General features: G+C 44.5%; 1 protein-coding gene across 2 annotated transcripts in view; it reads right to left on the bottom strand.

Annotated features, from left to right (window-relative positions):
- Window positions 1-20,259, bottom strand: part of LOC137431578 (uncharacterized) — a 243,576-nt gene that overhangs the window by 87,498 nt on the left and 135,819 nt on the right. For both annotated transcript variants that reach the window (XM_078782122.1, XM_078782121.1), the window contains one exon: window positions 3,465-3,591. In XM_078782122.1, the coding sequence (XP_078638248.1) occupies window positions 3,465-3,591 (127 nt within the window). The remainder of the gene's footprint in view (window positions 1-3,464; window positions 3,592-20,259) is intronic.

Genomic DNA, 20,259 nt, shown 5'->3' with positions numbered 1-20,259 from the left:
GGTGGTCTTTGTCTTCTCCCGACTCGTCTCCGGCCTTGCTCCCCCAGCTCTGTCTGTGCTCTGTCCCCCAAATATTCCTACAGGTCGCACAAGAGCTGCCTGCAACCCTCTTATGGTGAAACTGCCAAAATCAAGACTCTCTATTCACCTTCACTCTTTCATTCCTCTTTTCTCCCACCTATGGAAAAACTCCCTCACTCTATTCAATCCCACTCCTCCCTCCAGGTCTTTAAAGCAGCTGTTCACCACCATCTCTTGTCTACCCCCATCTAAAACCTTGATCTTTTCTACCCCTGTTAATTCACCCCAGATCCACTGTTTTGAAATTCCGACTTCTTTCCTGGAAGTCCTAGTAATGTCCATGTGTTTTATACCTCTCCCACCCCACCCCCTTCCCATGCCTCCTCCCCCCAAGCCCACTCCCTCCCACAGATCTCCCGATGTCCCTGTTCTCTACTGTTGTGCTTGTGTGCTTCCCTCTCTCTCCCCATCTTGTCTCCCGCTCCCTCTATCTTATGTTTTATGTGTCAGTTTGTCTTTTTATGATTAATGTAAGCTCTTACACGAACCTCGATTTTGTATACAAAAAAAAACAAACAAAAAAAAACTGGATGAACAACAAACTCATTCGTTCTTCTTTTTCCATTCTGTGTCATCAACTTCCACATTCCCTTCAGTCTCAGTCTTACCTCCAGGTCTTCAACAGCTGTTCACCACCATCTCAGATCATCCCCCATCCAAAACCATGATCTATTCTATCTCCATTAACCAATCCCAAGCCAACCTCTATCCAAATTTCCAGTTTTTATTTCCTAAGAGTTTACCTCTGTATCCTTAATTTCCACCCCATCTGTCCTCTCCTACCCCTCATTCTTCCCCACATCCCTCACTTGTCCCTTCTATTTCGTCCCTCAACCCTGATGTTGATGTGTTCTCACCCCCCACCCTCTTTTTTTACTGTTTCTTTTGTTCTGTTATATCCGGATCCTTTCTATGTCCTTGCTGCTCCACAAGCCTTAACTTTGTATACAAAAAACCCTCACCCCCAAAAAACACGAATAACCAAAAATTAGCTTTAGGGATTAAAAAACCTCAATTTTTGATTGAGTTGAACAATAACATTTCATCATTCGGAATTTTAGTATAACTTTTTAAAAACTTTTGAGAAGTTAAAAAAAGAAAAATAAATGCAGATCAATGAATCCGAAGTTGGTCCATTGTTTATGAATACCCTTGAATTCACTTCTGTGATTGAGAGTTTGTGGCTGTATACATCTTGTTCACCCTATGTATCCTTCCCTTACTCTCATTCTTCCCCACGCCCCGTATTTTCAAAGTCTCCCTCTATTTTATCTGGCAACACTGCTGTTAGTGTACCCCTTTCTCTTCATGCTGTTCTTTTCGTTCTGTTACATCCTGGTCCATTCTGTGTTCATAGGTCCTCCACGAGCTTCGACATTGTACACAAAAGTACACTGATGTCTAATAATCCTGCATGCCATTTCTGTATATGCTCGTGCATGCACCTTACATTACTGTAATACAACAACAACAACAACAACAACAACAGGCATTTAAAGCATTTTCCCTGCTAGAACGGGGGTTGGCCCCATGACAATCTTCTCCATTTTGCCCTATTTTCTACATCTCCCCTTGTTAACTCCCTTGCCCGCATTTCTTCTTCCACCACCTTCAGCCAAGTCTTTCTCGGTCTTCCCCGTCCTCTACTTCCTTCTACATTCATTTACATCATTCTTCTCACCCAGTCACTTTCATCCTTCCTCAACAAATGACCAAACCATCTCAACCTGTTTCTCTTCACAGCATCCATCACAGGCTATATCCCCATCATCTTTCGCAAGTCATCATTTGTCTTCCTCTCTCTCTCAACGATATTCCGCACATCCACCGAACCATTCACATTTCCACCCTTTCCAGCCTTCGTTGCTGCTCTACATTCATTACCCATGTCTCACTCCCATAAATCATAACACTTCTCCCACATGCAGCATGTACCTTTCCCTTCAGATTCAATGACACTCCCCTCCTCGTCAGCACGCCACTCAGTTCACGAAACTTCTTCCACGCACATCTAACTCTAGCAACCATTGCCGAGTCTGATCCACCTTCCCCATTCAGCATGTCTCCGAGGTAGCAAAATGTTTTCACACCTTCCAGCTTCACGCCGCTTCCAAGATCCAACTCAACATTTCCTCCATCTGCAGCTCCCTCTGTGCACACCTTACACTTGAATGTAGCTGCCACACTGGTTAATGACCCTCTCAGACCACTACATTTTTGATGAACCCACTCAGCGCACATTGTACATTGAATGGAGTTCACTCCGACACCCTTCCTGCACACAGCACACGGCCACTTCCCAGTTCTTTACACCTCACCACATGCTTTACCACTTGCCATCACCTTCGTTTTTCCGATATTCACCTTCAGACCTTTTGTCTCCATACATTCCTTCCACTTGTTCATCTTCTCCTTCAGTCCATCCATACTCTCCCCAATCAACACCAGATAATCTGCATACAACAACTCCCATGGTAAACCCTCCTTTACATTCCGAGCCAGTACCTCCATCACAGCTACAAATAGTAGTGGACTTAGTACCGACGCCTGATGCACTCCCACTTTCACCTCAAACTCACCACTGTTCCCGTCCTTCGTCGTTACAGCTGTGCGCGCTCTTTCGTACATTGCCATCACTACTCTGATCAACCATTCCTCCACTCCTAACTTCCTCAATGCCCATGTCAATACTTCGTGTGGAACCTTATCAAATGCTTTCTCCACATCAACAAACCCAAGAAACAACTTCTTCCTCTCCTCCATTTACTTCTCCTGCAACTGCCTCACAATAAAGAGCGCGTCTGTCGTTCCTGGAATAAATCCAAACTGCATTTCGTTGATCTTCACTTTCTTCTTTCTGCTCCTCTCCAACACCCTTTCCAATACTTTCATTCCATGCTCCAATCACTTTATCGCTCGATACGAGCCACATTACTGTAATAAAAAAAGAAAAAATTAAAACAGTGTATGTAGCCTAATTATGCCTCCTTTGTGGCATGTAGAAAAGAAGATTGGTGGAGAAGGGTTCAATAAGACATGGTGGTATCCATTGAGCTTAATTACTAGGTAATGGTGAAATGAAATGCATTGAAGGAAAAACAAGAGCACAAAATGTTATAACATATTGGCACAATGCACACTTTCGGTGGAAATGTCATGGGATTTCCAAGCTGCTGTGGTTAAGGAAAAACTGGTCAGGAAACCAACAATTTTTATCTCTGTATTACACTATGCAAACAAGTACAATGGCATCTAACTCGTTCCTGTTGATCTTGAAATTGAAATTTCAGTAGCTTTTGCTCCACTAAGGTTTTGATTTTTGATGACAGTGCAGTGAATAACTTCCCCCTCATCCCCCCCACCTCCCATTCCAAAAATCGAACCTTCTCCAGAAATCCTGGGGCCTTCTCGTGCCTTCACTTCTCCGTTTATTCTCAGATGGCTCTCAGTACCTCTGGTCCCACATTTGCTGTCCTTCACATCCTTCGCCTCACACGGCATGGCCTTGGCCTGTGGTTGGAAATAAAAGAGAAGGCTTGTGAGGAAGTTAATTAGCCATGTCACAGGTATACTTTTTTATACAGATCAACAGTATTCCATCTAACTTTGTTTTGTTTTCAGATATAATTTTATGGCCAATCCAATCACAGATGACTCATTATAAAATAGTATGTAATCTATTTTAAAGTCGTTCTCATCTTGCTTCTTTTTTTTTTTTTTTTTACCAAAACAAGGAAGTCAATTAAATAAATTCCTGGTTGAGTTCATCGCTCACGTTCAGCAATTATTACATTAAACTTCTTTTTTTTTTAAACAGAGACAATCTTTTTCTTCAAATATCATATTCTCAAGTATAATGTTACAGGTGAAATCCAGAGAGCTGTATAGCTTGAGGATTGGAAGATATATATATATATATGTATATATATATATATATATATATATATATATATATATATATATTAAAAAAAAAAAAAATATATATATATATATATATCGGTCTTCAAATATTCTATCTAAAAGTGTTAAAGCAGGTACTTCTGATATACAGTACACACAAAATTGAAAACACACAAGCAAAGATATGCATACTATATATTACCAAAAGCATTTGGACAACAAACCCAAAGTTGAAATGAATCCTTGCAACCTGTACATCTATATTTATCACACTGCGAAGCAGCTTGCACCTTATGAATGTGTGCAAGTGGGTATTGAATCTTAGTTGTAATCAAGATGCCCCGAGCTAAACAGCTGATTGACCTTCAACATGGAATGGTTTTTGGGTGCACGAGTTTGTGACTTTATAACACGTTGGACCTTCCCAATTCAACGGTGGGTATTGGACAAAATATCAAGCCAATGTTGAATATAGATAAGTAGGAGGCCTGATATATGCACCAGAATTTGGTACAAAGTGTTAGTGACAAAGTCTGAGTTGTGCTAGTTGCTAAAAGGTAGACAACCACTCTATTAGAAAACAAATAAATTAAAGTAAACTGAGAACCTTGCATATACTTCCTTACTGTCCAGATATTTTCAGTAATATAGTACATATTGTCTTAGCGGTTAGGGTGTTGGCTTGGGATCTTAGGATCCTGGGTTCGAATCCCGGTCGATCGCTAAATTAACACCAGGGGGGTTGACTCAGCCTGTCATCCTTCCGAGGTCGGCAAATTGAGTACCAGCTTGCTGGGATGAATGATCATGGTGTGTACCCCGGTTTAGAATAGGTACACCATATCCCTGCGCATCGTAAGAGGCGACTAATAGACGGGTCAATATACTGCCTGACCCCAAAAAAATTGCAAATTTTTGTTTTATGCTTATTTCTAGTAGTTTATGAAGTGGAAGACAACATATTAAAAGTTGGACAATTTTGACGCATGGGAAAGTCCCTCAGTGACGTCAGAAAACAAGATGGCTGCCGGCAGATAAAACGTAAAAAAATTGACTGATAATTATCATCAGACCACTAACAATTTAAAGTTAATTTTGCACCAATATTTGTATTATGATCGTTGCTGGTAGTTTATGCAGTGCTAATCCTGAGACCATTCGCAATTTAAAGTAAATATTTGCACAAATATATGTTCTTTGATTGTTTCTGCCAGTCTATGACATGGAAAGCAACATATAAAAAATTGGACAATTTTGACACATGTGGAAGTACCATATGCCTTCTAGTCTTAGATTCCAGTTTCATCGTCCTCCTCCTCCTCCTCTATGTCTGGTTCAACACTCATATTGTCACAGTTGCTGTCCTGGCTATGTCCACATGCACTGGTGCACTCTAATCCATGCTTCCTACATGAACACCTTAGTGTTTTGCACCCCCCTGAACAGTTGCAGTGAATCATCTGAAGTAGTATGTCTGGAGCAGGGCTTTTGTCTGTCATCACTGGAACAAGTTTTCCTCCTTCTACCTTCCATCCCCACTCCGTTGGCTCCATTCCACAACAAAGGCCCATCCATTCCATTACCTGGTAATAGGTCCGCAGAGAATGAAACTTGCAGGCAGCGGATGTGGGTGGCAGTCTTTCAGGAGTGACAAATGCCTTAGCCCTTGCAACCTTTTTGCAGAGAATGTTGTATCTGATCGATGCCAATGAGTCGTTCTGATTTGCTTTAAACAATGCCACCATTGCTCTGCAGCCTGCAGTTTCAATAACATCCTGACTCTGCTGTGGTTTACAGAACACCTTTGAGCTGTCTATCAGTTCCTTTTCTTTCTTGATGATTCTTTGAAACCCTGACTTCTTTCCAATCCCAAAGACACGAGACGTTGCGTCACAGCCAGTTAATGCATGAAGGAACAATATATCTCTGCAGGCTGCATTTCCAAGTATCTGCTGAAGGACTTTGATATTGTAGACATTTGATTTTGCCTTGTCAGAACGGAAATAGAGTTCAATGCAGTTTGTCTCCACCATATAGAAGAGCAGGAGGAGAAGGAGATCTGTATCTTCTCCAATGAGGGTTGTAGATCTGGAAGCCGCATTTGCGACGGCCGCTTTTGCAATCTCAACATCAGCATCTCCCTCTGCTTGGATCACCTCACAGCCTTCCTTGTGCAACACCTCTATAATCAACAGTATCATTGCCTGCTTGTTTGACTCATTCGACAGAAAGTCCTCCTTTTTCCCAACAAATTTTGTTGACTCCGTAATGTTAACCTTGGTGGCATTCTTGTTTCTATTCCGACGTTGATGAGAACAGTCCTTTGTGCTTGGCCCAGCCTCATAACCATCAAACACAACAGTAGCTTTGCCATAGTGTCGTACTGTAAATGAGGCATATTCATCTGCAATGGAACTGTAGGTGAATCCCTCTGTCCACTTTAAGCGGTGAATAAGTGATCCCCCGTCAAGAACATAGTGATCTGTTCCTGGAACTGTCTGGTTGACAGCATTGTCAGATTTGGTTGTAGCATAATTCCTTATTGCCTCCGCCAACTGTGGTTTATCTGGCTGGCGCAGGATGTTTTTTGCCTCAAAAAGAGACATTGGGTATGGGCAGAGTTCATATTTCATCACTTCACCTATCTGGAGATCTCCCGTCTGTGACACCACTAAGAACCTCTGGAATAGTAACGCTGGATCTATTGTGCGGTCCTCAGCAACTTTGACTGCCCTGCTGAATGCAAGTGTCTTGGCTTTAGAACTCCTTTTGTGTGAATAGGAGTAAGCTGGGTGATCATCCATCTTCTTGACAATGTCACTACCTACTTTGAATAGGTCATGAACATTGACATCCTCATTTGCAGTAACCCCTGTGATGATATTGCGCAATGACTTGTCATCAGAAAATGGTGTGAAGCTGTCCAGTTTTTCGGCAACTTTGCCACGATCAGCTTCATCTCGACTCACCCTGGATGTTGTCAACTCCTTATGTTGTTCACTTGTTGAGTAGCTACTCGAGGTCAGTTCTTGCATAGCAAGGTTGTAGGAGGACGATATGGTTGAAGACAGAGTCCAAACTGCTCTCTGGTGCTCTGACATCCCACTTCCTCGAGTCAGCCCCCCTTGGCTTTTCAGTGAGCGCATTAATGTCTGTTCTATCACAAGATCAGAGCCTAGGCCAGCCCAGTATTGGTCACTGTGCCGGATTACATGATAACCAGATTGGAACTTCTGATGAACCTCAGGGTTGTCATCCTCTAACGCAAGCATCTTCTCGAGATAGAGTCGAGCTGACTTCAGGTAATTGGGATGGCCAGCAGCTGCAAATATCGGCAAGCAAGCTGATATGGCTTGGAGATGCATCTCCCAGGACCCCGTCCGATCAGCTGCCACAAGTGCCCTTGCAATTCCCAACATACGCTGGTAGTTGATCCAAAGTGCACTGGTTTTCGAGTCCTTTGCAAGTTTATTCCTTTCCTGATTCAATCTATTGTCAATGAAATGAATGCACTCTGATTGCAACACAGACTCTATAGTGTCACTTTCGACAGTCTCCAGGGAAATGTACAGTCGCTCCAGTTCTGCCACTTGTTCTTGAAACCCAGGGTCAACTTCCACAATCTTGCCAACAACCTGACGTGTAAGACACTGATCCACAAGCAAATGGCCACGAAAAGCACGTTGCACCGCCTTCCCACTCAGCATGTGCACAACAGCATTTTGACCATACACTGTTTCCAGGATCTCTTTCAGTCCACTTCCATCCATCAAACTTCCAATGGCACCCAACAAATTCATTAATGTGTGGAAGCTCCCAAGCAGTAGCACTGCATTATGGATTGGGTTATCAGCAGGAAGAGCATTCACTATCTCAGAGGCGTATCTCAGCGTTTTCGACGTAGTGAATCGTGCATGGTTTTGTGACATTTTTATCATGTCAAAAATTTTTACTTTCCCATGGTCCATTTCTGTCCAACTTTTGATATGTTCCTAAGTAAGTCTTAAAATATAAGGAAATGCAATAAAACTAAAATTTGCAATTTTTTTGGGGTACGGCTGTTCTGGTTGTATATTGACCCGTCTATAAGGGTTGGCGTCAGGAAGGGCATCCGGCCATAAAAACATTGCCTCAAACAGCGGAACGATGATTGTCATGGGGCTCGCAAGGCTAATCCCCGCTCTAGCGGGGGAAAATGGCCTTACAACGATCATTCATTCATTCATTCATTCATTCAGTATATACATAATCAGTTAAGCACTCATGTTATGTTTAGTATCGGACGCAAAATGTAAAAAATGTTTATAAACACCAGATTGTTAGATTAAAAGCTACAAATAAAAAACGGATTGCTTCGGCGGGAAAATAAGGACAACTAGAACGCCACTCAGTAGAGCGCATACTCCCGCTGTGGGTGGCCACTGCTGAGCCCTATCTTCCAATGGTAAAAAATTCCTGAATCCGGAATAATATCCTGAGCTTCACCAAAAACTAATCATTTCTTCCTTATCCCAAGAGCAATCATCCCACCAACTTTCATCCAAATCCGTTCAGAACTTTTCCAGATATCTTGTTCACAAACACACAAACACACACACACACACACACACACACACACACACACACACACACACACACGGACACGATCGAATGCATTACTCCCTGGCGGGAGTAACTAGGAAAACTCCCAAAATGCAAAGCATCTGCTTTGTACTCAAACTAAACTCGACGAAAAAAAAGCTTTAAAAAACCAAGTGCATTTATGAATTCTTTCTTATTGAGTGTTTGCTTGAGAGCTTCAGCCACTTGGCGAGCGCTTTACAAGAAAGTTGGTAACTGAACGCACCACTGCAAGTTCTGGGGTGTGTTCCATTGCCAATCAGTGTATTACTCAACAAGAGGGGTTTTTTAGTATCCATGATGCAGTGCGTGGGCACCATATTGGTTGGCAAGTGAAACAAGTGAGAAAACGTAAACAAGGCCAAATAATTAGCGAAACTTTCCCATGCAGTAAGTCAGAATAACAAGATAAACCTGCTAGATTTTGGAGCATTAATACACGCAACATGGTGGCACGCAGGACATCATGGGACATCTCTGAAAACCCTCTATTATTGACAATTGTTGTACAGTACTATTATTATTGTTAATATTATTATTATTTTGCAATAATGTTAATACTATTATTGTGCTACTGTCATTATTATTATTACTTTTGTGATTTGACGTGGCCTTGGAAAAATGCCATGATAAGGTGGAATGATGCTGAAGCTGCTTTATACACACCTTAACATGCTATTTTTCCCCAAAGAGGAAAGGGGAAATAAAACATGTCAAGTTTAAAGTGAAGATTTTTTGCAGTCAAGTCTAAAGCAACATACAGTGCATTGAAAAAGTATTCAGACCCCTTCAATTTCACAATTTACATGTGGTTTACCAATTATGAGGAGATCCTCAGCTTTCCATTGATGCCTTTCATGCATAATTGCTGTCACACATGACCGAGTACATGTTAATTGAAAATGACAAGTTCAAATCGCATTTTTACAACTTTGGCTAATCGGGGCAAGACAGTTTGAAATTGACGCATTACTTGTCGACTGCCAAGTTGATTATTTAAAATTGTTAAGCTGGTCTGGTAATCGTCGGTTGCATCATCCTTTGTTTAAGATGGGTATTTAAGATGGGCCTACAGTGTATGGGTTTAGAGACAGTCTGAGTCATTGAAAAGATGGTTCAACTTACGACTGAACAGCGGACCTTCGTGGTTACAACCTTTCACCAAACTGGACGTTTGCAGCGAACTCGTGATGTGTTCAGTGAACGTTTCCCAGAACGTGAGCCTCCAGCAGCCAAAACCATCTGGGCGAATGTTAGAAAATACCAAGAGCATGGCACTAGCCTCAACCGCAACAAGGGGAATTCTGGTAGGAGGCGCACTGGGCGATCGGAAATGAACATTGCAGCAGTAAGGCAGCAAGTTTTGGAGCATCCCCGGGATGCCAGTGCAAGACGAAATGGAATGGGATTGCCTTCGGCAACATTCAACCAAATCACAAGACTGGACCTCCACCAACATCCATATCAGATTCACATCCGGCATCAACTTACGCCAGGGGATTTTGCCAGGACGCTGGTGCTTGCCCGATGGTTGATAGCACGTTGCGAAGCAGATGTCAATTTCCTGTGGTATCTCGTTATCGGCGACGAAGCTGCTTTCACCATGGATGGCAACGTCAATACCCATAATGTTCTTGAATATGCAACGACAGGACAACCCCCGGAATTTAATTTTGACACCAATATGAATCGCCAAAAGTGGACTGTTTGGTTGGGACTTTGTGGAAGTGGTCAGGTGATCGGACCATTTTTCTTTCAAAGGAATGTCAATGGTAACAGGTATCTGCAGATGATCAATGATGAAGTTTTACCGCAGCTGGAGGAGAACTTTGAGTGACAGGTTCGTGGTGTCTTCAGATGTCTCTGGTGGGACCAAGATGGCGGCCCAGCACATCGTCTTATCGCTGTCCGAGGTCGACTGAGGGAACTCTTTGGAGACTGAGTCATCGCCCTCAACCATGCAGTGGAATGGCCGCCAAGATCACCTGACCTCACACCATGTGATTATTTCCTTTGGGGACATTTAAAGAACAAGGTGTTCGTAACTCCTCCCCGTGATCTTGACGAATTGCAGGGCCGTATTCGACATGAAGTGGATGCTTTGCGCAATGACCCGGCTATGGTGAGACGAGCAGTTCAGGGCATGCTCCGCCGCTTTGAGCTTTGTGTTGAAAGGGGAGGTGGACATGTTGAAGGTGTGGGTGCATAAAGGCCAATCATTCCTGAGAAAAGTTCACATCTGACGTTCATTTTGCACCAATTATCCTGACTTGCATCGATTAGCCAAACTTGTAAAAATGCGAATTGAACTTGTCATTTTCAATGAACATGTACTTGGTCATGTGTGACAGCAATGATGCATGGAAGGTATCAATGGAAAGCTGAGGATCTCCTCTTAATTAGTAAGCCACATGAAAATTGTCAAAATAAATAACCTTTGCATATTAACCCCTTGAATTCGGATTACCTTTTTTTTTGATACACACTGTATAGTAGTACGTGTGTGTGTGTGTGTGTGTGTGTGTGTGTGTGTGTGTGTGTGTGTGTGTGTGTGTGTATGTATATATATATATATATATATATATATTTGTATATACATACATACATACAAACATACATATATAATATATACACATATACACTTCTAAACCATTCCAAAGGGTAATTGCAAAGGGTTCTAAAGGGTAATCGTGGAGAGAATGCTGTCTCTCATGCCGGTAAAGAACCCCATGGAGAAAATGCTGTCTCTCATTCTGGGAAAGAAGCTGTGGAGAGAATACTGTCTCTCATGCCGGTAAGAAACCTTGTGGAATGAATGCTCTCTCATGCCGGTAAGGAACCCCATGGAGAAAATGCTGTCTCTCATTCTGGGAAAGAAGCTGCGGAGAGAATGCTGTCCCTCATTCCGGGAAAGAAGCTGTGGAGAGAACGTTGTCCCTCATGCTGGGAAAGAACCTCTGGAGAAAATGCTGTCTCTCATGCTGGTAAAGATCCCCGTGGAGAGAATGCTGTTCTTCATGCTGGTAAAGATCCCCGTGGAAAGGAATGCTGTCCCTCGTGCCGGTAAAGATCCCCGTGGAGAGAATGCTGTCCTTCGTGCTGGGGGACTGGGGGGAAAGAACCTCTGGATAAAATCCTGTCTCTCGTGCTAGTAAAGATCTTTGTGGAGAGAATGCTGTCCCTCATGCTGGTAAAGATCCCCATGGAGAGAATGCTGTCTCTCGTGCCGGTAAAGATCCCCGTGGAGAGAATGCTGTCCCTCATGCTGATAAAGATCCCCATGGAGAGAATGCTGTCTCTTGTGCCGGTAAAGATCCCCGTGGAGAGAATGCTGTCTCTCGTGCCAATAAGGAACCTCGTGGAGAGAATGCTGACTCTCGTGCCGTAAGGAGCCCCGTGGAGCGAATGCTGCCTCTCGTGACATAAGGAACCTCATGGAGAGAATGTTGTCTCTCATGCCGTAAGGAACCTTGTGGAGAGAAGGCTGTCTCTCATGCTGGTAAGGAACCTCATGGAGAAAATGTTGTCTCTTGTTCCGGGAAAGTACCTGTGGAAAGAATGCTGTTTCTCATGCCGGTAAGGAGCCTCATGGAGAAAATGCTATCTGGCTCTGGGAAAGAACCTGTGGAGAGAATGCTGTCTCTCGTGCTGGTAAGGAACCTCGTGGAGAGATTGCTGTCTCTCGTGCCAGTAAGGAACCTCATGGAGTGAATGCTGTCTCTTGTGCCGGTAAAGGTCCTCGTGGAGAGAATGCTGTCTCTCGTGCCAGTAAGGAAACTCGTGGAGAGAATGTCGTCTCTTGTGCCGGTAAAGATCCCCGTGGAGTGAATGCTGTATCTTTTGCCGGTAAGGAACCTCGTGGAGAGAATGCTGTCTCTCGTGCCGGTAAATATCTTTGTGGAGAGAATGCTGTCTCTCGTGCCGGTAAATATCCTTGTGGAGAGAATGCTGTCTCTCGTGCCGGTAAAGATCCCCATGGATACAATGCTGTCTCTCGCACCGGTAAAGATCCCCATAGAAAGAATGCTGTCTCTCGTGCCGGTAAAGATCCCCATGGAGAGAATGCTGTCTCTCACGCTGGTAAAGATCCCCATGGAGAGAATGCTGTCTCTCGTGCCGGTAAAGATCCCCATGGAGAGAATGGTGTCTCTTACGCTGGTAAAGATCCCCATGGAGAGAATGCTGTCTCTCATGCCGGTAAAGATCCCCATGGATAGAATGCTGTCTCTCGTGCCGGTAAAGATCCCCATCGAGAGAATGCTGTTTCTCGCGCTGGTAAAGATCCCCATGGAGAGAATGCTGTGTCTCGTGCCAGTAAGGAACCCCATGGAGAGAATGAAGTGTGAAATGGCAGAAGAAGAGTGATGGACGAAGCCATGTGATGAGGAATGAATTATGTTGTGAATGAGTAATTAACTCGAGAGGTCCGATTTCCTGCATTTAATGCTTCACACGCGGTATCTTCAAAAAGGCCACGTTTGTGTGAATGGATCGAACATTCGAAAGACAAAAATGTTTATAAAGTATCATGTTCATATGAACGGATGTTCGGAAACCAGGTGTTCATAAACCGGGGACTCCCTGTTCAGAAATGCTCTGATATTATAGTTCGAGAGTTTGAAAATGTTTAAAAGCTTGCTTATTGTCATTAATGTTCTTTTTTTCTTTGCTTTTTTTTTTTTTTTTTTTTTTTTTTTTGTATACAAGATCGAGGCTCGTGAAAGAGCGAACATTAATCACACAGAAAGACAAACCGACACATAAAACATATAACATCGGGAGCGGTAGACAAGATGGGGAGAGAGGGGGAAGGACACAAACACAACATTTGAGAGCAGGGACCGAGAGACATGGAGACATCGAGAGATCTGAGAGAGGGCGAGGGCTTTGGGGGGGGGGGGGGCATGGGAAGGGGGCGGTGGGAGAGGTATAAAACATATGGACACTGCCAGGACTTCCAGGAAAGAAGTTGGAATTTCAAACAAGGTGGATCTGGGGTGAATTAGCGGGGGTAGAAAAGATCAAGGTTTTGGATGGGGGAAGATAAGAGATGGTGGTGAACAGCTGTTTTAAAGACCTGGAGGGAGGAGTGGGATTGAAGGGAGTGAGGGAGTTTGTTCCAGAGGCGGGAGAAAAGAGGAATGAAAGAGTGAAGGTGAGCAGAGAGCCGAGATTTCGGCAGTTTAACCATCAGAGGGTTGCTGGCAGATCTTGTGCGACCTGTAGGAATATTTGGGGGACAGAGCACAGAGAGAGCTGGGGGTGCAAGGCCGGAGAGGAGTCGGTAGAAGACAGAAAGACCACCTACCTGCCTGCGGTGAGTGAGTGAAAGGCCCTCAGAGATAGCTTCATCGCGGGAGATTCCAATAATTCTGAAAGCTTTGGTTTCAACAGCGTGAAGCCGAGCTAGGTGTGAGGCAGGAGCACCGGCCCATAGGGGAGAACAGTATTCCATTGAGCTGCGGATGAAAGCCTTGTATGTGGTGAGGAGCTCAGGTGTGCCGAGGAAGGACTTCGCACGACGGAGGATGCCCAGTCGGCGACTGGCTTTGGAGGCCAGCTTGGAAATGTGGTTTTCCCAAGAAAGATCATGGCAGATAGTGAGACCCAAAATCTTGAGCGACAGAACTTCTTGGAGAGGATTGTTGAGAAAGTAGATGGGAGGGTTGTCCAGTCGATCTTTTCGGAGAGATATAGTAAGAGTGTGAGATTTGTCAGGATTGAAAGACATGTTCCACTTGTTTGACCAGTCTGTGATTTTGTCCAGGTCTTCAGAGAGTGAGGAGGCAGCAGACTGCCGATCTGAGGGAAGAGGAATGGAGCGGCAGAGAGTGGAGTCATCAGCAAAGAGATAGAGAGGATTTTCGAGAGAGTCAGAGAGATCATTGATGAAGACCAGAAAAAGCACGGGGCCCAGAACACTGCCTTGGGGAACTCCAGCCTGAACAGGAAGAGGAGATGAGAGAAACCCATTCAGGGCCACACGTTGACGACGACTAGAGAGGAAGTCCGCCAGCCATGCGTGGAGATTTCCATGGATACCAAAGGAGGAGAGTTTGGTGAGCAGAGCGGGGTGCCAGACCGTGTCGAAGGCACGTGATATGTCGAGGGAGACAGCTCTAATTTCCTGTTTGGCATTGAGGACCTCCATCCATTGTTGAGACAGCAGAAGCAGCATGTCCAGAGTAGAGTGACCTGGTCTGAAACCAAATTGATGATCAGAGATCAAGCCATTGGAGAAGAGGAAAGATTTCATATCCGAAGCAATGATGGATTCCATGACTTTGCTGATAATTGGGAGAAGGCTGATTGGTCTGTAGTTGCTAGGATCTGTTTTTGCACCTTTTTTGTGCAAAGCGGTGATGTTGGCTGATTTCCAAGCAGATGGCAGTTGACCTTGAGCAAAAGAGAGGGTGAAGAGAACAGAGAGAGGGTGAGATAGAGCAGCAGAGCAGGATTTTAGGACCCGTGGGCTGATGCCGTCGGGTCCGGTTGCAGAATCAGAGTCGAGGGTTGACAGAAACTTTTCCACCTTGTCAGGAGGAAAGGACACGGAGTCCAGGAGCAGCAGGGTACGACTGGGTATGGTGGGTACAGAGAGGGATGGGTTTGGGACACAAGATTTAGAGGCAAACACAGAGTTGAGGCATTCAGCTTTTTCACGTGCGGAGTCAGCTGTGTAGCCGTTTGAGGTAAGGGAGGGGATGGAGGGGGAACAAACACCAGAAACGGATTTGACCAGACGCCACCAGGATTTGGAAGAGGGAGACAGATAAGAGAGTTCGGTCTTGAGAACGGAGAGATATTGTTTCCTGGCTCTCCTGAGGGTGGACACACACTTGTTTCGGGCTTTGTGAAAGGAAATGAGATTTCCTTCCGTTGGATTTGCTTTCCAGGAGACGAAGGCAAGTTGTTTCTGGGCAACAGCCTCACCACAAGATTCCGTGTACCATGGACGGGAGGAAGGGTATGACAACTGAAGACGAGATGGGATAAATCTGTGCATGAGAGAGAGCAATTTACTTTGGAAGAATTCCCAGGATGAGTTGATGTCAGAGGTGGTAGAGATGGGAGACCAGTCCAGATGATTGATGGCTGCTTGAAGACCGTGCCAGTTGGCCTGAGTGAAATGCCAGACTCGTCGACGCTGAGCAGGCTCCCTGAGGATGGTCAGAGAGATGTCCACTTTAACAAGGACATGATCAGATGATCCGATCGGAGCAGAAGAAGAGCAGCAGACATTTTCAGGGAAGTTAGTCATAACCAAGTCCAGAAGAGAAGATGTTCCGTTGACTGAGATCCGGGTCGGGAAATTGACAGATTTTGTCAGTCCCAGTGAGTCGCAGAAGTCCTTTGCTGAAGAGCCATGGCTGGTGAGAGAGGTACCCACACCCAGCCAACTGGCATGGTGACAATTGAAATCACCACATATGAGGAAGAGAGAGTTGGGATGAGTAGATAGAAGTTGGTCCATATCATCAGACAGCGAGATGTAGATGGAGTCATCACTGTTTGGTGGACGGTACAACACACATATGAACAAGAGGTGGGAGCGAAGGGGAAGCCGTAGCCAGAGGTATTCCTGGGGGTGAGGTGGAGAGAGTGCAGTGCAGGGCGAGTGAGGAAGAGAGTTTTTGATAAAGATAGCAACCCCGCCTCCAGGACGAGGCTCAGGTCTATCATACCGGAGGAGGGAGTAGCCCGGGAGAGATACTATGGAATCAGAGACATCATAAAGGAGGAAAGTTTCTGTTAAGCAGATCACGTCTGGTTTGACAGAAGCAACCTGTATGGAGAGATCAGTTAAGTTTGAACGAAGGCCCCGGATGTTTGTGGTCCATACCGTTAATGAAGAGGAAGGGGGAGCATCAGATACAGAACAGGGGGGAGGAGGGGTAGGGTAAGATGTGGAAGAGGTGGAAGAGATAGGGAGAGCTGTTGAAGGTGTGTCAGAGATTTCAGAATAGCTCGGAGAAAGGGAAGGATGGGGCGGACAAAAGGTTTGATGGTGATTGGGTGAGCCACAATGAGGTGTTATTTGAGGAGGGGGAAGAGCGAGGCAGAAGGTTGGGGGAGATGGAGGTGAGAGTTTGAAGGGGGAAGAAGCGGGGAGGACGCTTTGAGGAGGGGGAGTGAGAGGGGGGAAATTGAGAAGCAATGAGGGTGGGGAGATTTGAAGGGGAGGGGTGAGGGGGGAGTTTGGGAGGGAAGGGACAAGGGGAGGGATTTGAAAGGGATGGGATATGGGGGAGATTTGGAGGGGAGGGGTGAGGCAGGAGTCTAGGAGGGGAGGGGCGAGGGGGCGTCTTGGCGGGGAGGGGTGAGGGGGTAGTTTAGGAGGGAGGGGGCAAGGGGGGAGATTTGAAAGGGATGGGTGATGGGGAAGATTTGGAGGGGAGGGGTGATGGGGAAGATTTGGAGGGGAGGGGTTATGGGGAAGATTTGGAGGGGAGGGGTGAGATTGGATTTTTGAAAGTGTACGATTTATGGGAAACGAACATTTATTGCAAAATGAGTTTCTTGTGACCTTCGAGTTAAAAATACGTTTAAGGACGCTGGATGGAGGATGGAGTGCAGGAGAGTTTAGGGAATGTAGAAAAAGGGCACTATAGGAGATGGATATTTTTTTGGGGATGAATTGATTTGGTGAGCAAGTCGAAAGCAGCCTTTTAAAGAAGAAGAAGAAAAAGGTGTTATAAAATATGACGGAATACATAACTTGAGGGGAAAGTGTAAACATTGAAGGTTAATGAGTGAAAACTATCTGGGGAAATGGGGGAGACACACGTGGTCGAAGAACGAACGACCGAATAAGAATGAATAAACGAATGAGAACAGAGAAGGAAATGTTTTTTTTTTTTTTTTTTTTTTTTTTTGAGTTGAGATTTACACAAGGAAGTAGGCTATGGGTGAAAAGCCTGGGAATACAGAGAACGAAAGTTATTGGATCACAAACGACGGACCGCTGAGAGAAAAACAAAGCCTCAAGGTTGTACAGTGCACACTGTACAAGGCCTCAAGACACGACACGGCAAACAGACGATCAATTTATGAAAGATAAACACCGAGAAACAACCAAAGTTGCACACAATAACTTCACACACCGAAAGATAAATACAGTTTCGACAAAATACAATTGTGAACAGACTTAACTTCGAAAAACGTGGAGACCGTGTGGAGCTTCGAAAATCCCTCCCACCGTCTCCGAGATCTCGCGAGATGCTTTCAGATTTATCCATTATGGCTGAGATTAACTGTGCTCAAAGAGTGTGAATTGCTGCACAGTATGAAGTTTTGGCAGTCTGTGATTGCAGTTCATAGATGGTGATGGCAAGAAATGTGAAGACATGCCACTTTGGATACAAAAACGATTAAAAACCGTCACCAGAAGCTTATATAACAACTACAGACTTGGCATTTAATATGGAATATATTTTTTTGTCTTGACTTGGGTTTACTTTCTGAACTCGGAATATCAATCTGGTGAGTTTATTTTACGCTTCGGTGATTTCTTTGTTAAAAGAACCATGTCACTGATTGTCTGTCGCAGCAAGAAGTCAATAACAGGATTATATCACAGGTGGCGTGACAAAATGTACGGACAGGTACATTTGATGATTGGCTTCACAATCGGGTATATAAGGGTTGTTGCGTTCTGTATTAGTGGAAAACAATTGCTGCACGTCTACAAAAGTTATTGCCGCTTCCCCTGGAGGTGGTCCGTCAACTCGACAATGCTGTTTGTCATTTAGTGGTGGCTTTACGAAATTCCGGCATGAAACAGCATGCTATTGCTTGGCAGTATGGCATCACTCAAGGTCAGGTGTCAAATATCCTGAAACGAAATGCTCAGAGGGGTGTCCCTACTCCAATACCGAGGCCAGGACGTCCCCGCAGAACCACAAGGAGGGATGATCGCCAGCTGCACCGGTTAGTCCGCAACAGCCGTACCAAGTCAGCTAATCGGCTTAGGGCTGAGTGGCAGCAACTGACAAATGTGCCTGTATCCAGAAGGCTAGTCAACCAACGACTGGTTCAAGCAGGCTATCGTGCCAGGCGTCCCCTGAGAAAGCCACGTCTGACCAGACAACACCGCCAGCACCGATTGCAGTGGGCCAGAGAGCACCGTCAATAGCAGCCAGGACACTGGAATCACGTGATCTTCAGTGACGAGTCTAGATTTCTGGTCTATCGTCAAGATGGCCGCGTCTGAGTGCGCAGACAAGTGCATGAAGACTACAACGAACATTGTATAGTGCCAAGAGTCCAAGCTGGAGTTGGTGGGGTGACTGTTTGGGCTGCTTTTCATGCAGGGGGCAAAACTGACCTGGTTGTTCTGAATGGAAACCTGAACCAGTTCAAGCACAGGGCCATTCTGGAAGAAACATTGCTTCCATTTGTTCGTGCAGCCTTTCGAGGAAACTTTGTCTTCCAAGATGACAATGCACGGCCTCATCGTGCTCGCATGATCCAACACTTTCTTGCTGACCGTGGTGTAGAGCATATGGAGTGGCCTGCCATGTCCCCGGATATGAATCCGATAGAGAACTTGTGGGCAGAATTAACGCGTCAAATCGACAACTTGGACCAGCAGCCTGCCTCTGTGCGTGAATTGCAGCAGGCTATTGTAACTGCATGGCAAGCGATTCCTGTCCAAACCTTGGCAAATCTCGTGAACAGCATGCCTCAACGTGTACGTGCTCTCCTGAATGCTCGTGGGGGTTACACGAAGTACTGAACTGTAATTTTACTGTTCGTAATCCCAGTCGTAATTTAACTTTTGTTTTTGTTAAAAAATGTTTTGGCTAATGTGCAAAATAAAGAGATACTTCTGGAAAACGCACAGAAGTTTAACACAGTACTGTCCTTGAATTGAGTTCGATATCAGTTTACATCACTTTCAAGGATCAATTTATTTGCTTCGAAATGTCAAATGTGGTTTTTGTTTCTTTTAAAGGTCACATTAACAAAATCTAGAATAATTTCAACATAATTGCAATGAACTTTTGCTTCTAAGTCATCTTGAAAAGTAAGTTCACCCCCACAAAAAAAATAATCCATATTAAATGCCAAGTCTGTCGTTCGGTTGAGTAAGTAAGAAGATCAAGGAAGACGTACCACAGCGACACAACCAGAAAACATTGTTGAATGATAATGTTGTCGAACGATTGAAAAAAATGTGCTGAGAACGCAGAAGCTGAAATTGAAATTTGATGTTCACAAATTAAAGTGGCAATAAATGGCCATATCGGCAAATAATATTTTTGGTTTTTCTATATTTAAAGTAAGGACTTAATTATGCATCATCCTGTATATATACACAACAGGCAACAAACAACAGGCATTTTAAGGTCATTTTCCCTGCAAGAGCGGGGGTTAGCCTTGCGGGCCCCATGACAATCTTCTCCATTTTGCCCTATTTTCTGCATCTCCCCTTGTTGACCCCCTTGCCCGCATTTCTTCTTCCACCACCCTTAGCCAAGTCTTTCTCGGTCTTCCCCGTCCTCTACTTCCTTCGACATTCATTTCCATCATTCTTCTCAACCAGTCAGTTTCTATAGTCAATATATATAGTATATAATTTTGATATGTTTTAATTAAATTTATCTCAAATACTTCATTGTAATAAAAGCCTGCTGTATGATATGTAGTCAAGGA

This window comes from Myxine glutinosa, chromosome 7 (assembly GCF_964187855.1).
Source record: "Myxine glutinosa chromosome 7, kmMyxGlut1.1, whole genome shotgun sequence".
Lineage (NCBI taxonomy): Eukaryota > Metazoa > Chordata > Myxini > Myxiniformes > Myxinidae > Myxine > Myxine glutinosa.
This window is presented reverse-complemented; position numbering and strand designations above follow the sequence as displayed.